This window comes from Nothobranchius furzeri, chromosome 8 (genome assembly GCF_043380555.1).
Source record: "Nothobranchius furzeri strain GRZ-AD chromosome 8, NfurGRZ-RIMD1, whole genome shotgun sequence".
Classification (NCBI taxonomy): Eukaryota; Metazoa; Chordata; class Actinopteri; order Cyprinodontiformes; family Nothobranchiidae; genus Nothobranchius; species Nothobranchius furzeri.
Window position 1 is genome coordinate 56,842,977 of NC_091748.1, and position 25,222 is coordinate 56,868,198.

Here is a 25,222-nt window from a genome sequence, read left to right on the forward strand (position 1 = left end):
TCACAAGGATGGGAGTACACAAGTTCAGACGAGTATGCAAAACAAGAAACGGCAGTGCAGTATAGCATATTTTGCTGTCTCAAGTCCGCAGAAAGATGCATTAATGTATCCTTGATACAATAGACGGAGGAAGAACACATCTGGGAACTTTGAGTAAACTTACCAAGATATGTATTTACTTACAACATAGGCTCATTCAAACATAACATAATAATGCTGTGAACATGTATAGATACTTTATCATACATTCTCACCAGCCTGTTACTCAAAATGCACCAAACTGATGCTTTTCACTATAAAATGTCCAATGTTTTCTACCGGGGGCATGCCCATGGACCCCCCTAGAGTAGTTTAATACTAGTCTAAGGATGACTTGCAATGATGACAAATCAAATCAGCATTTATTGTTCATAAAGGTCAAATGTATCAGTGATAGTGTACACAGTGAGAAGATGCAGTTTGCATATTATTTAATCAGTGTATCAGGATGCGCACACACACAAGATGGCTCACTTATTTGGATATCATTACATTTTTGTGATCCATTTATTATTATTCTCTATAGTTTAATGTAACATAAAAGTTTGTCCTTTTCTTTTAATAACTACTGCAAACCAATCCCTTAAATTAATAGAATTTGTTTATTTTGAATGAAAACAACAGGATTGTGTCACTTTTCTCCATGAAAGCATTTGTTGTTCTGACACTGCATTTATTCTCTTGAGCTTTAACAATTCCAATCTTAAAGCCTACAGATAAGACCTCACTTGACCTAGAAACAAGCATTCTAAACCAGTGTCCTAAAATAACACACACACACAATACTTTACAGCAAATCTAATATTTACAGTTACGACATGACCTGGTCTATGTTTGGATGATCTAATTTAGGGAGTAAGGACAACAGACAAGAACAAAGTTGCTGCCTGAAGGTGTTCAGTCAGAGAAGCAGGAGAGAAGTCAGCCTTTTCTTAAAATACACACACGCTACAGCCTGTTTCAAGACTGAGAATTAAAGCTTGTGTTGTCATTTTCAGCTCATAACAGATGTTTGCTTCTTTTTCCTTCACATCATCAACCCAAACCACAGGGTTTAGTGAGTTTGAATGAATTCACTCTCCAGGTGATATTTAAGACACCAGTGCTGCAGAAATTACAGTGAAGATATTATGCACAGAGAATGACCTTAAGATGTAAGAAAGAGGATTATTTACAGTATCATGAAAGGACTGAGTCAGTGGGTAGGGTTACTGTCTACGGACGATGTCAGATAATCTGTATACAGCTGATTCCGGTTCTCAAAATGTTCGTCCAACATTTATTTTCTGACTTTGTCATCAGGCAGACAATGCAAACAAATTGTAAAGAGGACCAAAATGTCTAAACAACACACAGTGTGTGAAGTTTAGTTTTAATGAATCAAACCACAACAGCTAGTTTAGTTATGATGTCAATAGATACCTGATAGGGGGGCGGTGGCTCCTGATCTGGGTCAGCACCGTCTCCATAGCTGGCTCGGTCCGACTGCGATTCGTGTAGCAGAGAAATATCATCCGAGGTCGGAGATTTTAAACAGTTTCCCATCTCCCTCCTCTTCTATCAAACTCTACCTTCTAACCGCGTCGCTCTACCAGCAGCGGATTTCACTGCTCACTTCCACAGAAAATGTCAGTAAATAAGAAGACGTCGAGAGGACGTTTTTCCATTCACAGCTGATGAAGCTCCTCTCCCAGACGACGGGAGGGCTGGCTACTTCAACAAAAACAAAACATCACTAAGACCAGCAGCTAGCCACACAAAAAGCTAGCCTGCTAACACTAGCTAGCACTCTGAGGGGAACATCTAAACGTCTGGGCGCAGAATCGCGGCTTTAACATAATTTTATATCAGCAGAAGGAAGAAAGCGAGCAAAATAACTGCTTTCTTCATTTAACGTGACACAGCTTTCCACGGTTCTCCAGCCTGAGTCCGATCTAGCTGCCAGGGACTTTCCAAAGCAGCTGCTGAACAATGACAAAAGCTGGGTGACGTACAACGTGGGGGACGGCTCCTTTAAACAACTGACCAATCAGCTTTCAGTTTCGTTCACGAAGTTCTTGTTGACAGCCAATCAGATGGTTGGTCACGTTGCCTTACATTGAAAACGTAAACACACAACGTTAATCTGCAAATGAGTCATGTTCCTACCAAAAGAACGATTTCTTTGCAGATCGGAATTGTCCTCTGAGTTTTATATGATAAAACCATTCATCAGTTGTGTTATTGAAGCTCTCGGTTTAATGAGATGTGTTCCATGGCGGCCTCTGGTCTGCAAAGCCATTTTTTCATTTGTTAAATTAGAATCCAAAACCAAATTAATGCAAACAACCTGTGTCATTTTTGTTCTGTGTGCTGAAAAATTATTGAACTTAAATGACGTGGAAAGGAAAGAATACAACACAAAAGTATATATTTCATTATAAATCACAACTAAAATGTAAATGGAAGTCATCCTGCTTGGTGGGTAACCATGCCCAATACACAATACAGAACGTGTAAACACAAAATTTTGAATGCTGAATTTCTTCCATTTATACAAGTGTAAAAGCTAAAAGGATGGGGAAAATTATGATTAGTTTGCAGAATCAACACATTCTAGAGTCGCTGCAGTTGCAACAATTCTAATAATACATTTCCTCCACCAATAAATATTAGACACTGACTTCAGACAATTAAACTGTACCCCAGACCTCTCTCAGTTATAAATAAATCAGCAGGACTTGTATCCCAACTCTTGAGGCACCATGTGAGTTCTCTGAACTGTCAGGTTTCAGGTGCTCAGCCTTTTCAATCACCCACTCGCCAATCGTTTATGAGGAAAGCTGTATTTGTTCATCTGCAGATAACTATTTGACACAGGATGTGGTTTTACATTCAAGTCCTTCTGTTGGTAGCTCTAGCAACAGGATAGCAGGTAGAGAAACAGCAAAAGAAGTCGACTGAAGTCTACACAAGCTGTGAAAACTTGATGGCTGCTGGGGGTTAAGAGTTTCTTCACCCACTAAAGATACAGCCGGCAGTCAAGCTCGCAGTCCTACGCCGCTTGCTGTGAATGGCCTGTTTGTTCAAGCTCAAGTATTGCTGGAGCCCGTCCCACACACCAGGAGGAGAAAAGGAGGGAGTCTGCCTTTTCTAAAAGACACATTCATCTGTCCTCTCAAAACAGGACAATTCATGTAAAAGATGCCATTTACAGTAAATAAATGTAAAGACCAACTCTCCCAGGCCGTTTGACATCCAAGAGTTGACAGTTTCATGGGCGATACACAAAGCTCGGTGCAAAAACCAAAACATAAGCTGTGAATACAGGGTTATATTCAGTAAGATGCTCCCTCGATTCTGACAAACACAACAATCATGTAGTGTAAACACATGATCCCACATTCTGAATTAAAACAGAACAAGCTGGTTTTGGAAAGTGAGACATTTCCAAAACCTACATTAACATTACAGTGGAACAGGTTTATACCCGGTACTTAAATAGTGCTGCTGTTCGTGTGTCATGTATCTGAGGCTTTATTTAACTCCACCAGGTTCAGGTCTAGTACCCAGCACTGAGCATATCACTTGGGACAAAGCACTGAATATGTCACAAAAATTTAACCTTGTTTCTGCTCAAATGCAACCAGTGTGAAAGAGACAAAAGGCATGCTGGAAGCAGTGTTTCATAAACACATGAACACACATTTCTCCACTCAATTTGTTAAAAAAAATATGTGTGAGAAAGTGACTAACTGTAATGTGTCTCTGGAAGAGGGCGTGGCAAAGTGAACAAGGCCAGCAAAGGCACACAAAGCTGCAGAGGTCCATAACAAGGGCACAACTGAGGAAAAAACACTCCATCTTCATCTAGAATTTAAAAAAGTTCTTAGTTCTAAAGAGTAGAGCTGGTCTGGCATGTTGCATTGTGGGTAAGCAGAGACAGGAAGCTGTCACTTTACTGGTGTGACTTCTGTTATGGGCTAGAGGGCACGAGGATGCCATTCTCCCCGGTTCCCTTGGCCTTGTGCAAAGCAGCCTGAATACGGAAGTGCGTCCGTGATTCCATGGAGTAGTTTTTATAGTTGTGTCTGAAAATCAGAGAGGATTTAGCTGTTGAATCCATTAAAGCAGTAATCAGGTCTTTCACTGAAAAAGTAAATGTGATTTTTACAAATGTATGTTTTGAGAGTTGAATGCTTACTTTGCTGCTTCTAGTAGTTTAATAGCTTCATCTTTTCTGCCTTGCTCCAGACACAGAAGCCCATGTTCCAGCAGAGCGTTAGGAACCAGGTAGTGGTCGTACTTGATCAGAGTCTCGCTGCAGAGGACGACAAAGGTAGATCAGAAAAACAGTCACCCTAGATCCTCTGTCTTCAATGAAAGTTCTATATAATGTGTGTGTGTGTGCACATATGTATGTGTGTGTGTGTGTGCATGCATGCATATGTGTGTGTGCGTGCATGTGTGTGTGTGCATGTGCGTGTGTGTGTGTGTGCGTGCATGTGTGTGTGCGTGTGTGTGCGTGCATGTGTGTGTGCATGTGTGTGTGTGTGTGTGTGTGCATGCATGTGTGTGTGCATGTGTGTGTGTGTGTGTGTGTGTGTGTGCATGCATGTGTGTGTGCATGTGTGTGTGTGTGTGTGTGTGTGTGTGTGTGTGTGTGTGTGTGTGTGTGTGTGTGTGTCTTACTTGCACAGAACGAGGGTAAAGTAGTGCTCAGCCTCTTCTTTGTGTCCCAGCTGTTTGAGACAGAGTCCCTTCAGGAGGCAGAGCAGACACTGATCATCTGTGGTGAACTCCGTCCCTGATAAACAAAAAGACAGAACCCATCTTCATGTCAGTTCATTAAGTACATTTAAAACCATGATTATTTTCAAAAGAGATAAAGGTTTGTGTACTTGGAAGGTTTTCAAGTTTAGCCTGTGCTTCCTCCAGGGTTTTCAGTATGCCCTCGGTCAGCTCTTTTTGTTTTCCGATGACCGTGTAGCCGTTCCAGATGTACATCATTTCCTACACAATAAAATCACACATGCAAACAATTTACAGCAATTAATGCACCACTTTCCAGCACTATAGCTAAGACGTTTTTACTTCTGTGGCTCAGTTTTATATTAGCCAAACCATTATGATCTAAAGGTAAGTACACACACACATCTCTAAAGTAGCGCATCACAGATAGTGTGCAGTACTGACCAGAGGAGCAGCAGGAAGAGGAATGGGTTTTTCTGCAAAGTAGCGTCGAGCTTTTCTGATAGCAAACTTCTCTGTTGGTAAAGACTTCCCTGCTATTTTCTGCTTCAGTCCAGGGACCTGCCTGGAACAAAACACAGCTTAAACATGAATGCAGTCTCTTTTCCTGCATGTCAGCAAAGGTAGAGTATTTAACGTGTCAGCAGTGAATAAATTAGTAGATAAAAAGGTGAATAAATGTTTCTTTTTAACTGTCATATTCCTTGTTTTGCACTGAAAACAAATCTCCTGTAAAATAAGGAGACAGATAGATGGAGAGAGATGTGCTGTATTCAGTAACTCAATGTTAATTTTTTATTATTAAGATTTTTTTCATGTCCTGCAAAAATAGGTAAAAATTCAGATCAGTTAACCCGAGCTCAAACAGCCTACTCCATCCATTCTCTTCTGCTTATCCAGGGTCGGGTCACAGGGGCAGCAGCCTAAGCAGAGAGGCCTCACCAGGGAGGCAGCCAGGAGGCATCCCAACCAGATGCCCAAGCCACCTTAACTGACTCCTCTCGATGTGGAGGAGTTGCGGATCTACTTTGAGCCCCTCCTGGATGACTGAGCTTCTCACCCTATCTCTAAGGGAGAGCCCAGCCACCCTGCGGAGAAAACTTATTTCAGCCGCTTGTATCTGCGATCTCATTCTTTCAGTCACTACTTAAAGCTTGTGACCATAGGTGAGGGTAGGAACGTAGATCGACCGGTAAATCGAGAACTTCGCCTTCTGACTCAGCTCTCTCTTCACCACGACAGACCAGTACAACGCCCGCATCACTGCAGATGCAGCACCAATCCGCCTATCAATCTTGTGCTCCATCTTTCCCTCACTCACGAACAAGACCCCGAGATACTTTATTCACAAAGAAAACGCCCGTTTTAAGATGGTTTGCTCCTCTTTGTATTTACTGAGTTCTGTTTTTAAGTTTAGCTTGTTTTGTTTCCCGCTTGTTGAAGAAAATCGTTGATTTTGTTTCTTGGTAAACCTAAAATAAATGATCTTTAACTTCCTTAATTTCCATTTCTCAATTTCAATTTAAACAAATAAAATTGCTTTCTGTTCCTTTTCTCTTTTCATGCATTTTTTCTGCTTTCCGAGTTTTCAGCAGAGGCTCAGAGGAATCAGAGCGGCTGACCATCACAGAGAACAAGCCTGACTTTGTGGCTTCGAGTTTCTTTTTTAACTTCCCTCCTTTTCAACTTTCTAAGCTGCTCAAGATAATAATCACAGAGATTTACAAGCTACTTTAAAGACGCGTCAGAGTAAACGATCTCTGTTTCACTTTGCTGTGTGAGTAATTAGATGAGCTCCTACCTGAACTGGGTCAGTGCCGTCTCCCCAAACGTGAGACAGTCGTCCTCAGTCAGCATGCTGAGATAGGCTGCTTTCATGTACGCGTAGGTAGCCTGGGAAAAGGAAATGTGCTTACTGCTGCAATCTCACCTTACCTTTAAAAATCAAATCAGGACAATCTGGGACATTTTAACAGAGATTTTTATCATTTGTTTTGTTAAAAGTCATCACACGGAGAGTTGATCAAAGTTCTGTTCTTCACGAGAAGCCAAAACACACGCATAGCTCAACGTTTTCCAAGGATTTACTCAGACCACAGTACAAAGCCTTACCTTGGACCACGAGTTCTCCTTGCTCAGCATGTCAGCGTAGAAGTAGGCCATCTTCCAGTGCGTCTTGTATGTGAAGCACCACATCAGCTCCCAGTAACACATGTGGTGGAACTGGCTCCACTGCTGCTGGGCCTCGCAGCACTCCTCAAAAAGCTTGATAGCCTGAAGAAGTGGTCGTATAGTCAAAGATTGGGTGTTAAATTGGTTTTGGGAAATCGTTTAGCGATGACAAACGGCTGAAATTAGTCTGGAACAGATCTGAATGTTTGTAACTCCTACATCAATTGAAAAAAAATGCATGCATAATTATGTTCAAAGCTGTGTGTCGAAACATAATAAATTAACTAAATATAGCAATTTTTTGAATCAGCAGAGCAAGTCTGATTAATTTGACACATAAAGAATGTGCTCACAGCATCCAGGTTGCCTTTGATCTCCTCTATTCGACCAGCGAAGAACAAAAAGATGGATCCCTAAAAAAAAGAAAAAAAGATTATATTTGGGAACAATGGCACTTCAGTTCACAAGGGCATGTCAATAAACCCAAACCTTGGGGTATTTTTTAAGATACGGCTGCAGAAGTTTCTCTGCATCCTCAACATCTCCTTCTCCAGTTCCTACAAAAACAAAACACATTTAGAGCAAATCCAGCTAAGATTTGAGCCTTTCTTTACTTAATTAGCTCAGCAGATGCACTAGTATTTATGTGTCATGACTCACCTAATATGAAGCTCATGAATGTGTGATAACAGAGCAGCAGCATGTTACACAGGAATGACCTGAAGGTGCTTTCTGCAGAGCCTTCCTGAAGCTGCTGAAGACCAAACTCCTACATGATCACACAAACTGATTCAGTTCTCTGGTCAGGGAAAACCAGCAGGTCAACTAGCACGTAGGAACTTCCTGTATTCGGACACCAGACACTTTTAAAGAGCAGACAAACATTCTTCTATTTAACATCCTTTTTCTTAAACATTTTTTATTTGTTTTAAAGGTGTTGAACACAAGTTTGATCAGTACATCTGCAGTGGTCTCTGGTAGAAATTAATGCCTTGCAAGCCGTACTCAGGGCAAAAAAAGCCCCAAAGCACCTTGATCAGCACGGATAAGTCTGCTGCAGCAAAGAATGGCACGACATGGCAGAATTTGGAGTCTCACATCCTGATATTTTGACACCATGGATTAGAAAACAGCAATGTGACGCTATCACTGACTTGTAATATTGATGTTTTTTTCTCCACAAATAACACAAGCCTAGATGAGCTTCTGATGTGTGGCGGAGTTGCTAATGCTAACAGTTAGCTTCTGCTAGTCAAGACATTTTCTGCTGTTTCTGGACGCCCACAACAGCCCTCCCTGTTGTGAGTGAACATGGGTGAGTCCTTAAATGTTAAGTGACAGTGTGATGTAGATCTGTCAGGATTTTCAAATCCTAGAGATTCACTGTTTATTTTCTATCAGAAGCTAATGCAGGAGATAGGTGTAGGAGACTATTTTTATGTTCAGCTTGCATGAAAAACTCCGAGTGACCGATTATAATCAGAAAATATTATTAAAATGTTTTTTTTTAGTATTCACACCTTTTATTATGACATTCATAATCAACTCAATAAGCCTGTCATGGAGGAACAATGCCGTCTGTCTGCTAGAGTATTTCTGTGTGCTTGTTCGGGTAATAAATAGTAATAAGACTAGATGTTTTGGATTTGAATCAGACTTTTTTTTCCACAGGAATCAAACCAGTAGTAACAGAAGCGAAGATCAGACACGGTGTGGAGGAAATCGCACAGTCATTGTGATCAAAGTTTCACCGTAAGTTATAAAACTGAGAAGTTTTGTTTCTTGGATTCACGTCATTGCCCTCATATCGTATAGCGTTTTCATATTTTATTTTAATGTTCACTCATAAACGACTGAAGATAATTTTTTTTTTTTTTACCAATTTGCAGCCTAATTTAGCCAAAAACAGACATTATCTCTATTCTGTTGTCATCCAGACTCACCTTGTTACCAGAGAAGCCAACAAACTCCAGCAGTTTGAGCGTTCGCGTGGGCAGCATGGAAATCATCTAGAGGAAGTAGACAGAAGGAGTAAATTAAAGGTGAGACACAGAGTGTGTCAGATAAACTACTTCAGTCAAAACAGCCACAATGGTTTTCAGAGAATGGACTCTAACTTTCTTATCCTTGTTAAAAGGAGGGAACCACACACACACACACACACACACACACACACACACACACACACACACACACAGAGAGAGAGAGAGAGAGAGAGAGAGAGAGAGAGAGAGAGAGAGAGTTTCCAGACTGTGAACTTACTAAATTAAAAGCTCCTACTCCCAGTTTAACGCCACCCTCAAAGTGGCCATGGTTGTTACCATGAGTGTATCCAGAAGACTGGAGGATGTTGTGAAGCTCTCTGTAGGGGAGATCACAACAAGATGCTGAGGATGATGAGGATGAAGAGGAAACAATGAAACGTTTGAGTATGAAATCATTAGAGAGGCTCACTTGTATGTCTGGTAGCTGTTTCTCACTTTGATGCCTCCTTTGATGAAACTGATCATGTTTTCATCCTGAACAGAGAAGGACCAACAGGGCAGGAATGGTCAGAACTGTTTCAACTGGTTTACCAGACTGTGTGGCTGCCTGCTGACCTGAAGGAAGGTGAGTGCTGCCCTCTGCAGGAGACACTCTGCATAGCACACCTCAGCATGGAGTTCCTCTGAGGTGAGAAGGATACGGACACGTTTAACCTTAGTGCAGCAGCTTGGCAGTTCACTTGGACCACAGCATAAAGGATACACACAGAGGTGGATTTAGCAATTTGGGGGCCCAAGGCGAACACAGACATGGGGCCCCTTACTCTAAATTTTCGACAATCTTACCTTTAACTGGATAAGTGACACTCTCCCCTCTTCTGACACGAGTTATTTTCCCTTTTTATTAGTCCTCCTCTTTTTTTTCCCTGTATTTCCCTCCCTTTGAGCGCTTTCAATTTTTGCTCTGCTTTCTTCTTCCTGTCAGTGCTCCTGTGCTTTTGCCTTTATTTTTATTGTATTCTATTTTGCATTTTGGTCTATGTTTTCCTCCCTTTAAACATTTTCCATTGTCTTTCCTTTCTGCTTCCTTTTGATGTTTACGTTGAAAAACGACGTCACTTTTGGAAGTGAAGATAAAAGCTTTTTTAAAGCAAGCTGCTTCTTTCTCTTATTGGAGCCACTAGGATAACTCCATTTCATGCTTAATGTTTTGACTACTGCTTCGAGTATGTTAAGAACGCTCCTGCCTCTCTTCTTCTTCTTCTATGTGGTCTTATGGCACTTGGCAAACAACCATTTGTTGCAGTACCACCACCAACTGGATTGGAGTGGAATGACGACGCTTCCTGTTTGTGAATCAGCATCTTAAAGGAATAGTCCATTGCGGCATTAACAGAGGGGTGCCGGCGGTCAGAACTAGGGGGCCCACCAACATAAGGAGGCCCCAGGCAGCCGCTAGCCTATGCCCTTAATGTAAAACCGCCACTGGCAACATACACACACGCAAACACACACTGACCTTCAGTGAAGCTTTTTGAGAAGGTAGCCTTCTTCCTTTGTCTGATGGAAAGAAAAAACAACTGTAAATGTTACAAAATCCTATCTAAATCGTTTTTTCAGCTCCATCTTGTCCTTCTCTTATCTCAGTTCCCTGCAGATTGTGACTCATTCAAATGATGACAGGATGCTGAGACAAGCTGCTGGCCTTGTCTTAAATTTCCTGTTGATGCTAACAAATTTCAGCTGCTGAGAATTGCAGCTCTAAATGTTGCCTCACTCCACTCAAGGATTCATATTCTCTCAGAGGATTTCTGAATGGTGAGAAACTGCTAACTGTTCTTTTCTGCCTAAATTTTAATTTCAACAACTTCAAGATTATATATTTATATATATATACACATATATATATTTTTCCCTTCAAAAGGCCATTTGTGAACAGACATTATGTCAAAGACAACTTCAGCTCAGCTGCTGTGTCTCTGATGCGACAGTTTACTGGAAGTGTATGGGAAGTCTCACCGCTGACACAGAGCCTGCGCCTCCTTCATGGTGTTTCCTGCAACCAAAATGTGCTCAGGGTCAAACGTCATCATGGCCTTCATCTCTAAAATGGTGGCATAGGTCAGAGCGTGGTACATGCTGTCTTTGGCCCTGTAAGACAAAATTAATGTTACGTGTTATGTTGCAGAAAAGTGATTCCCGTCACATTCTCCTGTCAACAGGCTTTGGTTTGGGGTCAGGCGCTTTGTTCCATCAGATCAACTCAAAGAACTTATTTTTTAAGAAGCACAAATTTGTTGCTCCAGTTTCAAATAATAAAAAAAAAATCATCACAAAAATCATCAGAGATCCGTCCCACTGAGCCACTTTATAAAGATAAACATGTTTACTGACATGTTTTTCCTAAGTTAGCATTGTGCACGTTGTGTTAGCAGCGAGGAATGCCGTCAGTCCGCTGCTTCCTGTCTCACAAGAGCAGCTCAGACCTGTCACTTCTCATTGTTACACAAACTTAGCATGAACTGATTTTATTTGCGTGGAGCCGAATCCAAACCATCTAGATTATTCCTGAGTCACTAAGTTTTATGTACAAAACAATCAAAAGGTTTACTTCCAAAAATCATCTCCTCCGATAAAAACCTTTAATTATAGCCTAAAGGAGTTTTTTATTGACTCTAACTAGAAGACAGGAAGTGGGAACGGCTGCTCGTCAGTAAAGATGGAGCAGCTGAGGGATTTTTCTTTCTTTTATTTCCTCTGTGTCAACTTTATTTAAACACCAGCAAATTGCTACTACTAATTCTGAACCATGGATGTAGTCTGCGCCCTGCGAGGGACTGGCAACCTGTCCAGGGTGTACCCCGCCTGCATGCCCAGAGACTGCTGGAGATCGGCACTAGCACCCCCCCCCCGTCTGCAGCAGCTGCATTTAAAGCTACGTTTCCCCCCATTTTTCACCACCATGTTCCATGATGCAAGGCAGCATCTGCTGCGTCATTTCTGCAAGTCACTAAAGGATAGACACGCCTTTAACTCAACTGTGCATACAGAAGAGCAAATCAGGAAGTGAAGCAATGGGGAAAACTTCATTAAGTTACTTTATTTGTAACTAAATTCACCCAAATTGGACTACAAACACACAGACAGTGAGCCTGTCGATCAACCAGCTGATCTCACATGTTACCATACGTGTGCTAACTCTGTAACGGCTTAATTCTAAAGTTTAAACCTGCCTTTGTCTGAAGTTATCGGCTTTAACGCACACAGATGTACAGAGGTCAGCTGTTTTCAGCTGGACCGAACAGAGTTGCAGCTCCAACCCGCACAAACAAAGCTTACAGGTTTGATCTGCACCTGTAGGAATGTTTCAGTCCAACAAAGGTCGTCTATGAAGGAGTGTCTCCAGTACATTTGTTTCTATTTTTAGGCGAGTGCTCGTCTCGCTCTACTGCATCCAAACATAATGAAACGATAGACAAAGGAGAACCCGGAGAGCAAGAGAAGTGGAAGCAAGCATGAACTAAAACAGAGTTCTACGTCATCACACAGATGAGTCCGTCAGTGTTTTCCTCTCACAAGCAAATCAGTAAAGCTTTACATAAGATTTACACACAAGAAGTCTAAGACTTGAATTGAAAGTTCTTCGCCTTGTTAGCTGAAAATAGCCCCAAGCTGCTGTCTACATGGCTCACAAATCCAAACTCAAATAATGATTAACCCTCTGGAGGCAGGGGTTGCAGATTAGCAACGTTAAAACCTACCTACCTGGTTACTCCACATACATATTTCATGTGCATTCTTTAACTCAGCAGTACCCCTGAAGGACTTAGTTGTTCATCCTTTTATCAAAGCTTATTTTGAGCCTGAGAGGGTTAAATCAGATTTCAGACATGAAAAAAGATGCTTGACAGCAATAAGTCTGTAAAGCATTTTCTGATGATAGAAATTCAATGAAATCCCCCTAAATATATCCTCAATGGCACCAAGGAGAGTAGAATATGAGAGCTGTGTGATAAAGATCCAATGGCGTAACCTGACTATAGTGCTGGAGACAGAACCTAAAGCAGGGTGAGACAGGAAGCTGAGTACAGAGAGCTGGTGGAGCGCTTTGTGGCATGGTGTGGAATCAATCATCTGACCTTGAACGTGAACAAAACAAAGGAGATGATTTTAGACTTCAGAAGAAACAGGGTGGAGTCAAACACTGTTTCCATCATGGGAGAAGAAGTGGAGGTGGTTGAGGAATACAAATATCTTGGAGTTCACCTGGACAACAGACTGGACTGGAGAAAGAACAGCAAAGCCGTTTACAAGAAGGGACACAGCAGACTGCACTTTTTGATGATGCTTAGGTCCTTCAATGTCTGTAGCAAGATGCTGCAGATCTTCTACAAGTCTGTTGTTGAGAGTGTGATATCTTCAGCCATCGTCTGTTGGGATAGTAGCATCAGAAGCAGGGACCTGAAAAGGCTCAACAGCCTAATAAAAAAGGCTGGTTCTGTTCTGAGGACGACTGTGGAACTGCTGGAGGAGATAATGCAAAGAAGGATTCTCCAGAGAATCAAGGAAATTATGGACAACCCTGAGCATTCTCTTCACAAGACTGTCTGACAACGGAAGAGTGTCTTCAGTCAGAGGCTTCTTCAGTTTGGCTGCAACACTGACCGCTACTGGAGATCCTTCCTGCCAACAGCCATTGTACTATACAATAACTCTTTGATGACTTGATTATTATTATTATTATGAGCTACTATGGCAATCAATTTCCCTCTGGGATTAATAAAGTATTTTTGAACTGAATTGAATTTGAAGACAAAACACAATGTCACATAAGAACTGTGTGTCTGGTTCTGATCCAAAACACCAGGATTACTAATGGGACGTGTCTATTTTAGAGCATTATTAGAGGTCAATTCTGTGTTCTTGTTCCACAAAATAACAGGTCATTTTAATTTTAACTGTTTCAAAAGTTACTGAAAGCACTAAACCTTCCCAGTGGCCTAGTGGAAGAGTGTCCACCCTGGGACTAGGAGATATCGAGTCATACCAAAGACTTGGTACCCAATGCCTCCCTGCTTGACACTCAGCTTGAAGGTGTTGGATTGAAGGGTTAAACCCCCAAATAGTTCCAGAGCGCGGCCACAGCTGCAGCTCACCGTTCCCCACGGGGATGGGTCAGATGCAGAGATGAATTTCACCTGTGTGATGATGACTATGGGACTTTAACTTTAACCCTCCCACTGTCTTCATGGGTGACGCCGCCAGGAAAGTTGACCATTGAGCAGGACTGATGGTTTATCCCTTGAGGTCCACGTGGCAGAGGTGAGGAGTGAGCACTACCTCTTCATGGGCGGGGTCACCCATGAAGACAGTGGGCGGGTTAAAGAGGTATTATGAATGAGTTAAAAGAAAACACCCATTAAAGGTGTGGATTACTCATTTAATTGGTAAATTTAGTGGTCTCTAGTAGGAATTAATGCCTTGTAGGCATAACTCAGGGCACAAAAAAGCCCAAAAAGGCTTGTGTCAAGGAACCTTGCCTTGAAGCCTTGGTCCCACCCCAGTTGCCTAGGAGATACGTCATCAGGAACGGCCAAGACTTGTTCCAGTGGTTGGTTAGTTAGCAGGTAGTAACTCGCTTACATATTTAACCAATATGGACACGATTTAAAAAGTAAAAGGCTCATTATACATCTATATTCAAATCAAATCAAATCTTTATTTATAAAGCACCTTCCGCAACCCTGTCAGGAAGCCCAAGGCGCTGAAAAAAACAGTCGAGATTCCCACATTTGGGGAATTCGCAGGGGTCAGCACAACACTGAGTGCAATGGCTGAGCCTCACCCTGGGTGAACCACCTTCTTGATCATGGAACTTATATGTATAAAATATAACGTTACTTCACGTAACGTGATCGCTGCAGTCACATGAGGTAAGTCTGTTCCATTTAACCTTTTTTTTTTTTTTTTACCAAGGAAGGACAGTGTCCTCTTACAGGCAACGTGAGGTTCATTGACGTTGAGAAGCAACGCAACTCTACCGCTAACTCTGCTTGCTTGGGGACATGGATGTTTTATCTCCGCAATTAACAAGCCTGGAGGAGCTTCTGCCGACTGAGTGAGTTGCTAATGCTAGTGGTTAGCTTCTGTTGATTGAGACGATGATTCCTGGACGCTAAAACAACAACAGCCTTCCCCGTTGTGAGTCAATATGGGTGAATCCAATTCACAGTGGTCAGGCTTTTCAAATGCTAGATTTTCATCGTCTATTTTTTTTTATCAGAGGCTAATGCAGGAGATAGGTGTAAGAGACTATTTCATGTTCAGACTGCGTGAAAAATAGGTCTGATCATTTCAGCTTGTTGGAAATAGTAACATTTTATTAGCTGTGGAAAAATAGAGAAAGTGAGTCAATTAAATGTGAAATATGGATTGTTTTGTGTGGCAAATCTGCAAAATCATAAAACCACAGAGGAAGCAACTAAACTTTAAAATAAAATAAAAAATCAGCAGCTGAAATGTTTTTGTTTTTCTGGGAGCCAGATTTGTAGAAACTGTCTAATGAATGGGTTACTGATGGGGATAATGACAGCTTGGAGGACCTGAACCTGCATCACCAGAGCTCAGATCTCTTAGAGGAGCTAGTGAACGATCCAGTTACACCAAGCAGAACTAAAAATCCATCAACCCATAAATGGCATCAGGTATGAGGTCAAAGGGCAATCCAATGACCTAAAGGTGAACGTTTATTATTTTAAATAACTGTGGCGTGTGTAGGTGCAACTTCCTGTTTAAACTGATGTTTTTCTGCAAAGACCAGATGGGTTTGAATTATTACTTTTATCTATAAAAGCACAAAACCCAGCTGTTTCAGCTTCGGATTCACGTTGTTGTCTTACTTGCATTTGAGGCGATCCTGCGCCTCTTCAAAGTCATTTCTCAGGAACAGATCCAAGGCAGCCATGCAGTCCTCCAGCGCCATAGACAGGTCGGACCGTGAGCACCTGAATAAAAATCCACACTTTACCCAACACCCTTCTCCTTTTACATAATAAATCTGATCAAATATCCAAGTTAGATTTTATTTCAATAGATTATTTTTTTGTTAAAACTGAAAAAAGCTTCATGACATCCCCAATTAAATATTTCTACCATTCTCAGTTTGCATTAGACTGCAAACCATATAAGAAATCAGCCAAAACGTAAAAAATGTCTCAAAACCCAGACTTTGCACGTAGTTTTAGGCTTAAAATATGAAGAAAGATGTTGACTCATAACAATGTTACACACTTTTTGGGTGCATCGCTCTCACGTGCCGACTGAAATAAGTTCCAAGATCTGACAAAAAATTAGATATTTTTAGGAGTAAATTTAATTTATGAATAACAGCTGAATCACATTCAGCCTGACTGTTTTATTTTTGCACCAAGAGGAACATGAGAGCAAATATTCATGTGGATGATAAACTTCTGTCTGTTAGAGACATGGAGAAGTAATAAACTCATAAAACACACACTCTCTAAGACAGAGGGGCGCACACAACTCTGGGTAATGACATGCGGGTGACTGCTGAGTTCACTAAATACCAAAAAGCTGAGTTTTCTGACAGCAGTGCACGCACGCACACACACACACACACACACACACACACACACACACACACACACACACACACACACACACACACACAACTACATTGACAAAAAGACCAAGTGTGAGTTAACCTCCATAGATCAAGATCATTTGGAAAGAAAACAGGAAACTGTCTGCCGGGAAATAAATAAAATAGAAATGGAAACAGAAATGTGGTGATGAATCACAACAATTCAAGAACTGTTTTAATAGACAACAGGAAAGAAAATCAACTACTGATAGTGAAAAAGTTTAAACGCCCCTCCCCTCACTGATGTGTGCGGCTTTATGAACCATGCAGTATGGAGTCACATGTTCTTCCACATGTGATCACAAAATAAAATCAGTCTCTGTAACATTTCCTCTCAGTGGGAGTAAATGTGAAGCAGCTGCCTCAAGATACTTTACACACGAAATTTTTGACCTCTTTGTAAGAAATGCACTTAATAAGCTTAAGTCCAGACCTTTTAATACAGAAAATAAAAATATAAGTGTGCACATTTGTTTGTTTCAAGATCTCAACTGTAAAAAAAAGTTTAGACCTGAGCTTCTCCCATAAAACTGATTGTTGTTTGCTAAAATCCTCCGCTGCTGGTGACCGATGGTTAGACGTTTTCTTTCCACGTTTACCTGTATGACACCAATTACTGCTCAAGATGAGGAGCAAATCTAAAACTGTAGACTTTTAAACAACAACTAGATTTTTATAGAAGTTACACTCATTTTTCTGAGAAAACTTGATCATTGTAATTTCAAAGTATCAAACCAAAGCTGATGGAGTTCAACCACTAGCTTGAATGTGACTCACACCTTTGTAGAATTTGTGCAACACAAGCAGACAATGGCATAAAAACATGATCAAGTTTACAAAATGTTGAACAGCGCGTCTCCACACTACGTCTCCTCATCAATCCTCCACACAGCGTGTCACAGGGCTTGTAAGTAAAGAGTTTTTCACTTAAATGCACAAAAATCATCCTTATCAGCTTTAATACACAAGTAGAATAAACACATCTGTAGTTCACGGTAACAAGCCGTGTTGCATCACTCAGAGGGTGCTGGTGCTACTCCTCCTCAGACCAGAGAGGCTCTATAATTACATGGTTCCCAAAGTTGGGGTCAGGACTCTTTGGACGATGAAAAGCAAAGCTGAGAATGTCTGAATATATTAAAATATAATTCCTGTTTTCTATGATTATTAAAAAATCCAGATCTAATTGTAATAAATAAATTATTAAATATTAAATTAATATGTTAAAATTAAATAAATAGACATAATACAAGTTAAAGCTTTTTTCTTTTCCTATCAGTATCATGTTAGTTAATCAGTTCAGGCTTAAGGCAACATTTAGATAAATGAGAAGCTAAATTAGTGTCTGAATGGGATTTCAGTTCCAAACACGGACTGGAAGCATTTACATCTCAGTTTGTTGAGTGAGATTTAAAAATAAACAATCCAATCTATGAACCACAGGAGTCACTATGGGACTGGGGTGGCCTGTTGCTAGGTAACCACTAAAAGCACAACCCATCACCTGAAGCACATCACAAATGACTAAAACGCTGCCATGCCCATGGGTCAACTAACAAATTAAAACACCTTATAATGGTTTGGAAATACCAGAAATAACATGTTGATCACCTGTTATTCAGTAAACATGGAGGACAAAATTGCTGCTGGACGGTCGAATAGTTTAGATGAATTCAGAGATCTCATCAGTAAACTGATGAGGTCAGACTTCAGGTCAGTCACACAGGTGAACAATCAGTGGATTTTATCGTTTCATCCAATCTGGAACCAACTGGAGGTGGCTGAGAGGTACACGAGGTCTTAGCACCATCAGCACAAACCCACTCAAACACATCATAAAGGAAACGAAGGAGGGAGCAAAGAAATAAATAAATCATCTGGTAAATAGAGCTGTAGACAAAGACAAAACAGATCCAGATGTACAAACCTCACATTGTGTCGATAATTCAATAAAGTTTCAACTCAGCAGTTCTGCTGATTTCTCCAGAGAGCAACTTGCACAATGCTGATCATTAACACACATAAAACCACCACTGTACATATTCAATCTTCACCTCACACACACACACACACACACACACACACACACACACACACACACACACACACACACACACACACACACACACACACACAAACACACACACACACACACACACACACACACACGAGTGACGAAGCATTAGTTTGTTGACTCTGCTCCACAGAGCTATGAACACATTTAAAAGGTGTTCAGAGATGGCGTGCATCAATAAACTGAGCCCGTTTGTCCACATGCTTGGGTGCCATGGTCCAAACACATTTCCCCACAAGCGACTTAGCAGAATAAAAAATAAAACACAGCACACCGTCCTAAACATGCAGCAGGAGTCTTACCCATTGGACAGAGTCTCTTCTTCTTGTGACATTTTCATCTGGCAACGTGTGTGAAAGAGAAAATTCACAGACCAAATAGGAGAAGTGAGAGATCTGGGCCTTCAGCAGCAGAGAAGAGCAATGATCTGTGCCTTTTTTCTGTGGCAGCACACAAGAGCAGAAGCAGCAGAGGGACAGAAACAGAGAGAGAGGAAGAATGAATGAGCGAGGGAGGGAGGAAGAGGTTGGAATCAGAAGAAGAACAGCAGCTCTTAATGAGATCGGGATGACTATCACACATGAGAGGAGAACACACAACCTGTCTGTGCTGCGCCCCCCCCCCCCCCCCACACACACACACACACACACACACACGTCTGCCCCACCTCTTCCGATCGGCTGCCTCATCCTCCTCACACTGCAGTCTCTGTTCTGATTGGTTACAGTGAATTCAGGGGGCGGGGTTAAAATGACCACTGCTTAATGATAAAACAAAAGGGTCAGAATATTTATTAATATTTAAATGATAAAACCCTCGTATATTAAACATGAACTCTATCTGCAGCTTTAGTTCAGGGAGGTGGGAATGAAAGGAGAAGAAAAGGGACAGCAGGAGTCTGCTGCAGTGGCACAAACTGAGTCCTGCAGCAAGTCCTGAGATTAGACACAGATGCAGCAGAGCCGCTCAAAAAAATGTCAACTCATGAATGAAACACGGGCAGTGACACGGTGGTTAACGGGTGTAAACAGCAGCCTGAGACAAGAAGTGCTTCATTCAGCAATATAATGGTTTAGATTTGCTAATGAGAGATCACATTTACTGGTTTCAATTGTGTGGAATGTGTTTTAGCTGCTCTGACGAAGCAAAATGTCTGCTGCTGCTGCTGCTGCTGCTGCAAAATAAAAACAACAAAACATCCTCTTTCATCTGTGGGAATATTACAAGAATGATGACTCACATAATTCTGAGAAAAGAGAGGCTAGATTCGTGTGTCAACACACCAAAAATGCACCGCTGTGAGGATTAAACCATCCAGTTTGAGTCTTGTTCAAAGCAAGTGGTGAAAAAGAAAACTGATAAAGAAAGTCGTTTTCTTAACCTGAGTCTCTGGGCTACAGATCTTCACTTTTATCAGTAAATACAGAACTTTTCACTTCAAAATAGAGGAAAATTGTGAAAATGAGATTCAAGAAGGTTTGCTTCCTGTCAGGTTTTTAGAAAAAGTCCATGAAATGATCACCTAGATTGAAAAAAAAACAAGTTCAGCTCAACTCTAACAAGACTTCCATTTTCTGACTTCCTAATGACAAAAAGTCACCAATAACAAGGAGTTAAATAAAAGGGAAACAAGAGCAAATTAAACACTGACAGTGCTTTTAAAGCTGAAGATACAATGACATAAATATTTATTGTGTAAACATAAACATGTGGCAATAGTTTTGTAAACCTAAATGCTGATTGGAGAAAAGATGTGCATCTTTAATTTAGGATTCCACAAAATAATTTTATTCAACTCCACCATTGACTCCATTTCCTCTGATGTTTTATCTCTTTAGGAGTTCTGCTGTGTTGTGGAGTTGCTAATGCTAACAGTTAGCTTCTAAAAGCCAAGACATTCTCTGCTGTTTCCTGGTCACTAAACCAACAACAGCCTTCCCCGTCACGAGTCATGATGGGTGAGTCCATGAATGTGAACTGTCTGTTTTCTATCAGAAGCTAATGAAGCAGATAGGTGTAGAAGACTATTTTCACATTGAGGCCCTGCCCACACGTAGCCGGGGATCTGCCAAACCGTAGATATTTTTCTACGTTTTGGCCTGTCATCCACACGAAAACGGATCTTTTTAAAAACTCCGGCCAAAGTGAAGATCTGCGTTTTCTCCGTTTTGGGTGTCTGCGTGTGGACGGACAAAACCGGAGTTTTAAGGTCCGCAACGTCACTTTCAGCGACAGAAAAATGCTGACATCACGTGTGCGACCTGTGTTTACACTAGCCGACAGCATGGATGCCCTCAGAGCTGCGCTCGCTTTATCAATTGCCCAAGCGCTTTTTGCTTGTTTGTTTTTGCAAGCGGAATTACTGCTCCTTGCGGAAGACCACAGACGAAGGACGAGGTTAAGAACGGGGGAAGTACTGCCGCCTACAGGTCTGGCATGTCCTTAACAACATATTTATCCGGGTACGTGTGGACAGAGTTTTTCTTTAAAACGAGATGGTGTGGATGCAAGTTTTTGGAGGGGCGGATATTCGTTTTTTTTTTTTTTTTTAAACGGCTACGTGTGGACTAGGCCTTAGCCTGCATGAAAAACTCAGAGTGACTTATCATTTTCAAAAATAGTTACTCTGCTCTTTAAAAGGCATAAAACTCACCGTTTGCATCCTTTTGTTCTATCATGTGAGTCTCTACTGCCATAAACTCTCCAAATGTGAAAAAAACCTGTCCATCCATGTTCTGTCAGTGCTTGGTTTTAGGTATCTGTTTACAAGAAATTTGCATAGAACCCCCACACACCTTCCAGCCTGGAGGAGCAGCAGCTCTACTCTGAGCTCCTCCCGAGTACTGGAGCTTCTCAGCTCATTGACTTTGGCACCTATGTCACCTGATCACGTGGGTCCACCATATCGGACAGCCAAAGCAAAGTAAACAGTGAGCAAAACGAGTATTGAACCAAGGGAAAAGTAGCACCTGAGATAGTTTTCTTGTTGTTGTTTTTTGCGACTAGTTCAAGCCCAATTCAGTAATCTGAAGAAGTAGCACATCTAGGTGGAGCAACAGGGAATTGCAGGAGTATTGAACAAAAAGGGAAAGTAGCGAATGAGGTTTTTGATTTCGCCAGTTTAGTTTCTACTGGTTTGAGCCCAGTTCACTTGTTCCAAAGTCAACTTTTGTCCCCTGCACTTTTTACCATCCAAAAACAATATTACGCTATATTAAACAGACGGGTTGAGCACTAGGACAAGAGTTCAGCTAGAATCTGATGTAAATGAGCTCTATTGATCAAATATTCAAAAAATAAGTGTAAAATGGTGACAATGAGAAGGAATGAAAATGACTGACAAGGTGAAAAACAAAGTTGAATTGAAAGTATTAATTTTTTGTTTTACTGCCACCTGTGTAATTCACAGTTCTGCATTCCTGACATTGCATAAAAGAGCCTCTAGACTGTAGCTTTATTCATAATTTTGTATACTTACTGTAAAGGCACCACACAGACCACCCCCCCCCACCCCCCCACCCCCCCACCCCCGTCCTCATGCTGGGTGTGTCGTCCCCCCCACCCCCACCCGTCCCACACACACACTTCTAAAGTCAAAACTATGTCCATGCTTGTTGGAAGGTTTAGCACACCTAGGTGGGGCTCATAAAGAACAGTATTTACAAAAATGACGTGTTTACTAGCTTACAAACGTTAGCTTACGTTCTCCCTGCTGCTGTACTCCGCTGTAAATAAGTTGCTGACTTTGCCAGAATTCACCCCACTGGATTAATAACATTATGGGATAAACAGCATTTCAATAATTGTATTTATTTAAAAAATAAATAAATAAATAAATAAAAAGTCCAGCTCCCTATTAGTTCTTGTCACTGGTGGGGTCACCGGGTTCAGATGCTTCCTGTCTCGGTTCTACTGTGAAATCAACAAAATAAAAGCAATAAACTAACTGACATGTTTTGACTAGCTTCAATGGAATTTCAACATGTGGAACATATGTTTCTACCATCCGTAATGGCTATGGGGATGGTCCTATGAGTGGCGTGACATCACATGCAAAGAGTCAATAGCAGCCTGAGCATGGAAGGGGTGGGTGTGGTCAGCTCCAACTTGTTTTCTTAAAGTGACAGAGCCCTGGAGTGGCTCATTCTGGAAAGTACTGAAACTGTTAAGAATAAAACTGCTTAAATTGCTTCATGTGAGAGGGTTTATTGCAAAGAACTTCATAAACATGTTTTATATCAACCATAGGACTATTATTTCTTTAAAAAATGTCCAAATTGGTCTCCTTTAATATTATAAAATATATTGTTATATAATTATTATATATTTTCTGCTGTTTTCAGGTGTGTTGTTGCATGATTTAATACAGTGTAATTACTAAAATACCTGCCAAATGATTGACCTGCCAGTTTAAAGGTTAAAGGGTCAAACTCCAACCATGCACATGAGGTTTTCTTCAGCTCCGCCTTAAGCTTTCTTCAGATTGAGACCTACTGTTTATTCTTTTGTGATTTAATTTCTTTATCCCTTAGTGAGTGTGGAGAGCTCAGTCTTACCCGTTTGATGGATTTGTTGACCACGGAGCATCGCTGTTGTCTGGCAGCTGTAACCTGAAACACAGGAACAAAAATCGAGACCGCTCAGAGAAGAAAAGGTAATCTCATAGGACAAAAACCAGCTGAAAGCAAAGCTATTGTTGGAGAAAAACAAGCGTGGGAGCCGAAGGAACACCGACAGTGATATGTGTGACACTCCCAGGCAGCATATCTGCTTCTCATATATGAACTGTAGCAAAGATCTGGAGTTTCACAGAACGGCTCCTGAACATGAAGACACTTACTTAAAGTCTGTGATGACGGGGTCCAGTTCTGGGCTGTTTATGACCGACAATCTGGAATAGGGAACACAGACGAGTCTGAAAACCTGTAGGCTTATTTTTTTATTCTTTTTTCCTGTTGCAGTTCCTTTTGTTTCTGACTATAATAGAATAAATGACAGAATGCACAACGCCATCATACCGGCTCGGGGAGTCCATGCTGTCTTGTTCCTCCACTACACCCCTGTGAGGAGATTAATGAGAAAAGATGAGAAAATCACCTCATGGCATGAGATATGAGGGCTGAAACCCCTAAAATATCAGTTCTGTTCATGTATCAGGACTCATATCCAAAGATAAAGTCACGATTGTGTCCCCTAGGAGAGATACTGATTTTTTATATTAGATGCTCATTAACAATCAAACCTGAAGAAAAAAATGAATCAAAGGTTCACTGGATACATGAGTGAATGGGAAAAAGACACATTTAGATGAGAAAAATCTAATTCTCTCTGATATTTTTGTTTATAAATCATAAGTTTTCTGACCAAAACCAACATTTGACTCCATTGTTGTTTGAAACAAGTTTTAAAAATGCTTCATTCTCTCATTTTGGGATTTTTAGATTACTTTGGTATGTAATCAAAAGGTGTTGTAAGCATGACTGTACCAGATTAATCTTATGGATAAAGCATATTAAATAAAGTCATGTTGTTTTGTATGATTTCCTCTCATCCTATAGACTACTTTCCATTAGCTTTACCTCAGCATTTGACTGTAATCTGGACAAACAGCATCACGACAGAAATGCTGCCAAACAGGATATAAACTGGTTACACATTTAAAGAGAGCACATGCAGGAATCATAATACCAAACACAATTTATGAGTTCCCTTTTGTTTTACAGCTAAATAAAGAAGTTTATGATGGATTTCTTATTTCTATTTCCGACAGAAAGCTGGCTGCTCAGCCGCGGCACGATAATCTTATCTCGTCTCTCTTTAGATAAAAAGTCTGGCAGCTTTCATCACATGATGATTACCTTCAGGATCACCACTGCAGACCTTTCTGAATCTGACTGACATCGACAGGACTCAGATCCGCTCTGATGTCCTTCCCTTTTTCCTGCTTCTACTCACTTCTTGCTGTCATTCTTCTTCACGCTTCGTCTCCAGGTAAAACTCATCCCACCGAGCTGAGATCAGGTGAGAAAACAGCGGATAGAGCAGGTTTTACACAGCGGGCATGGAGGAACACACACTCTCACACTCACTCACACACACATACCAACAGGACTCTCACTTCACATACATAAATGAGGGAGAGCCGAGTGTCTTCCTGCTTCCTGAAGTGGAAAAAGGTGTGTTTTACTCATCACCATAATAATGACCTTTTAAATGCACAGGTATGTAGCTCAGCTCCATGGTCCTAAACTCCTCCAAGTTAGATTACTTGAACAAAAAAGGGTTATTCTCAATATTCCTGAATTATTATATAGATTTATCAAATTATACCCCACAACAAATCTTAGATTTACACTCAAAAAAGCTCTTCTTGCACTTTTTTAAACATGTTTATTTAAAGTGAAAAAAAAATCTGAACGAGACATCCATTTATAAAGTCAACAAATCTACTTGGCTTTCAATTTAACGTTTCTTTTATGTTGAAGTATGAAAATTACACGCAAACTCTTAAAATGTATGCTTTTAATTGTAAATCAATGAAAAAAACGAAATGTTGAC

The 25,222-nt window shown here is 40.9% G+C and overlaps 2 protein-coding genes across 4 annotated transcripts in view; both read right to left on the minus strand.

Moving 5' to 3' along the window:
• rnf11b (ring finger protein 11b) overlaps positions 1–2,215 on the minus strand; it is a 36,759-nt gene extending 34,544 nt beyond the window's left edge. The window contains exon 1 of the mRNA XM_015971341.3: positions 1,462–2,215. Coding sequence (XP_015826827.1) covers positions 1,462–1,584 — 123 coding nt within the window. The 5' untranslated portion in view covers positions 1,585–2,215. The remainder of the gene's footprint in view (positions 1–1,461) is intronic.
• A 217-nt stretch (positions 2,216–2,432) lies between these two features.
• ttc39a (tetratricopeptide repeat domain 39A) lies at positions 2,433–24,829 on the minus strand. 3 transcript variants are annotated; one of them, XM_015971339.3, is made up of 21 exons: positions 24,620–24,829; positions 23,683–23,724; positions 23,505–23,555; positions 23,221–23,274; positions 15,827–15,931; positions 10,947–11,078; positions 10,447–10,487; positions 9,543–9,610; positions 9,397–9,461; positions 9,205–9,304; positions 8,886–8,951; positions 7,603–7,711; positions 7,432–7,499; positions 7,296–7,355; positions 6,883–7,044; positions 6,572–6,663; positions 5,215–5,335; positions 4,920–5,031; positions 4,711–4,825; positions 4,223–4,339; positions 2,433–4,109 (listed from the first exon to the last, which is right to left on the minus strand). In XM_015971339.3, exons 1-21 carry the CDS (start codon positions 24,664–24,666, stop codon positions 3,995–3,997), a joined length of 1,842 nt encoding a protein of 613 aa, XP_015826825.3. In that variant the 5' UTR covers positions 24,667–24,829; the 3' UTR covers positions 2,433–3,994. The 3 variants fall into 3 exon arrangements, with proteins under 3 accessions (XP_015826825.3, XP_015826826.3, XP_070410260.1); XM_015971340.3 differs by having other exon boundaries at positions 24,523–24,829; XM_070554159.1 differs by lacking the exons at positions 23,221–23,274; positions 23,505–23,555; positions 23,683–23,724; positions 24,620–24,829 and adding an exon at positions 18,967–19,283.
• Between the last annotated feature and the right edge of the window lie 393 nt (positions 24,830–25,222).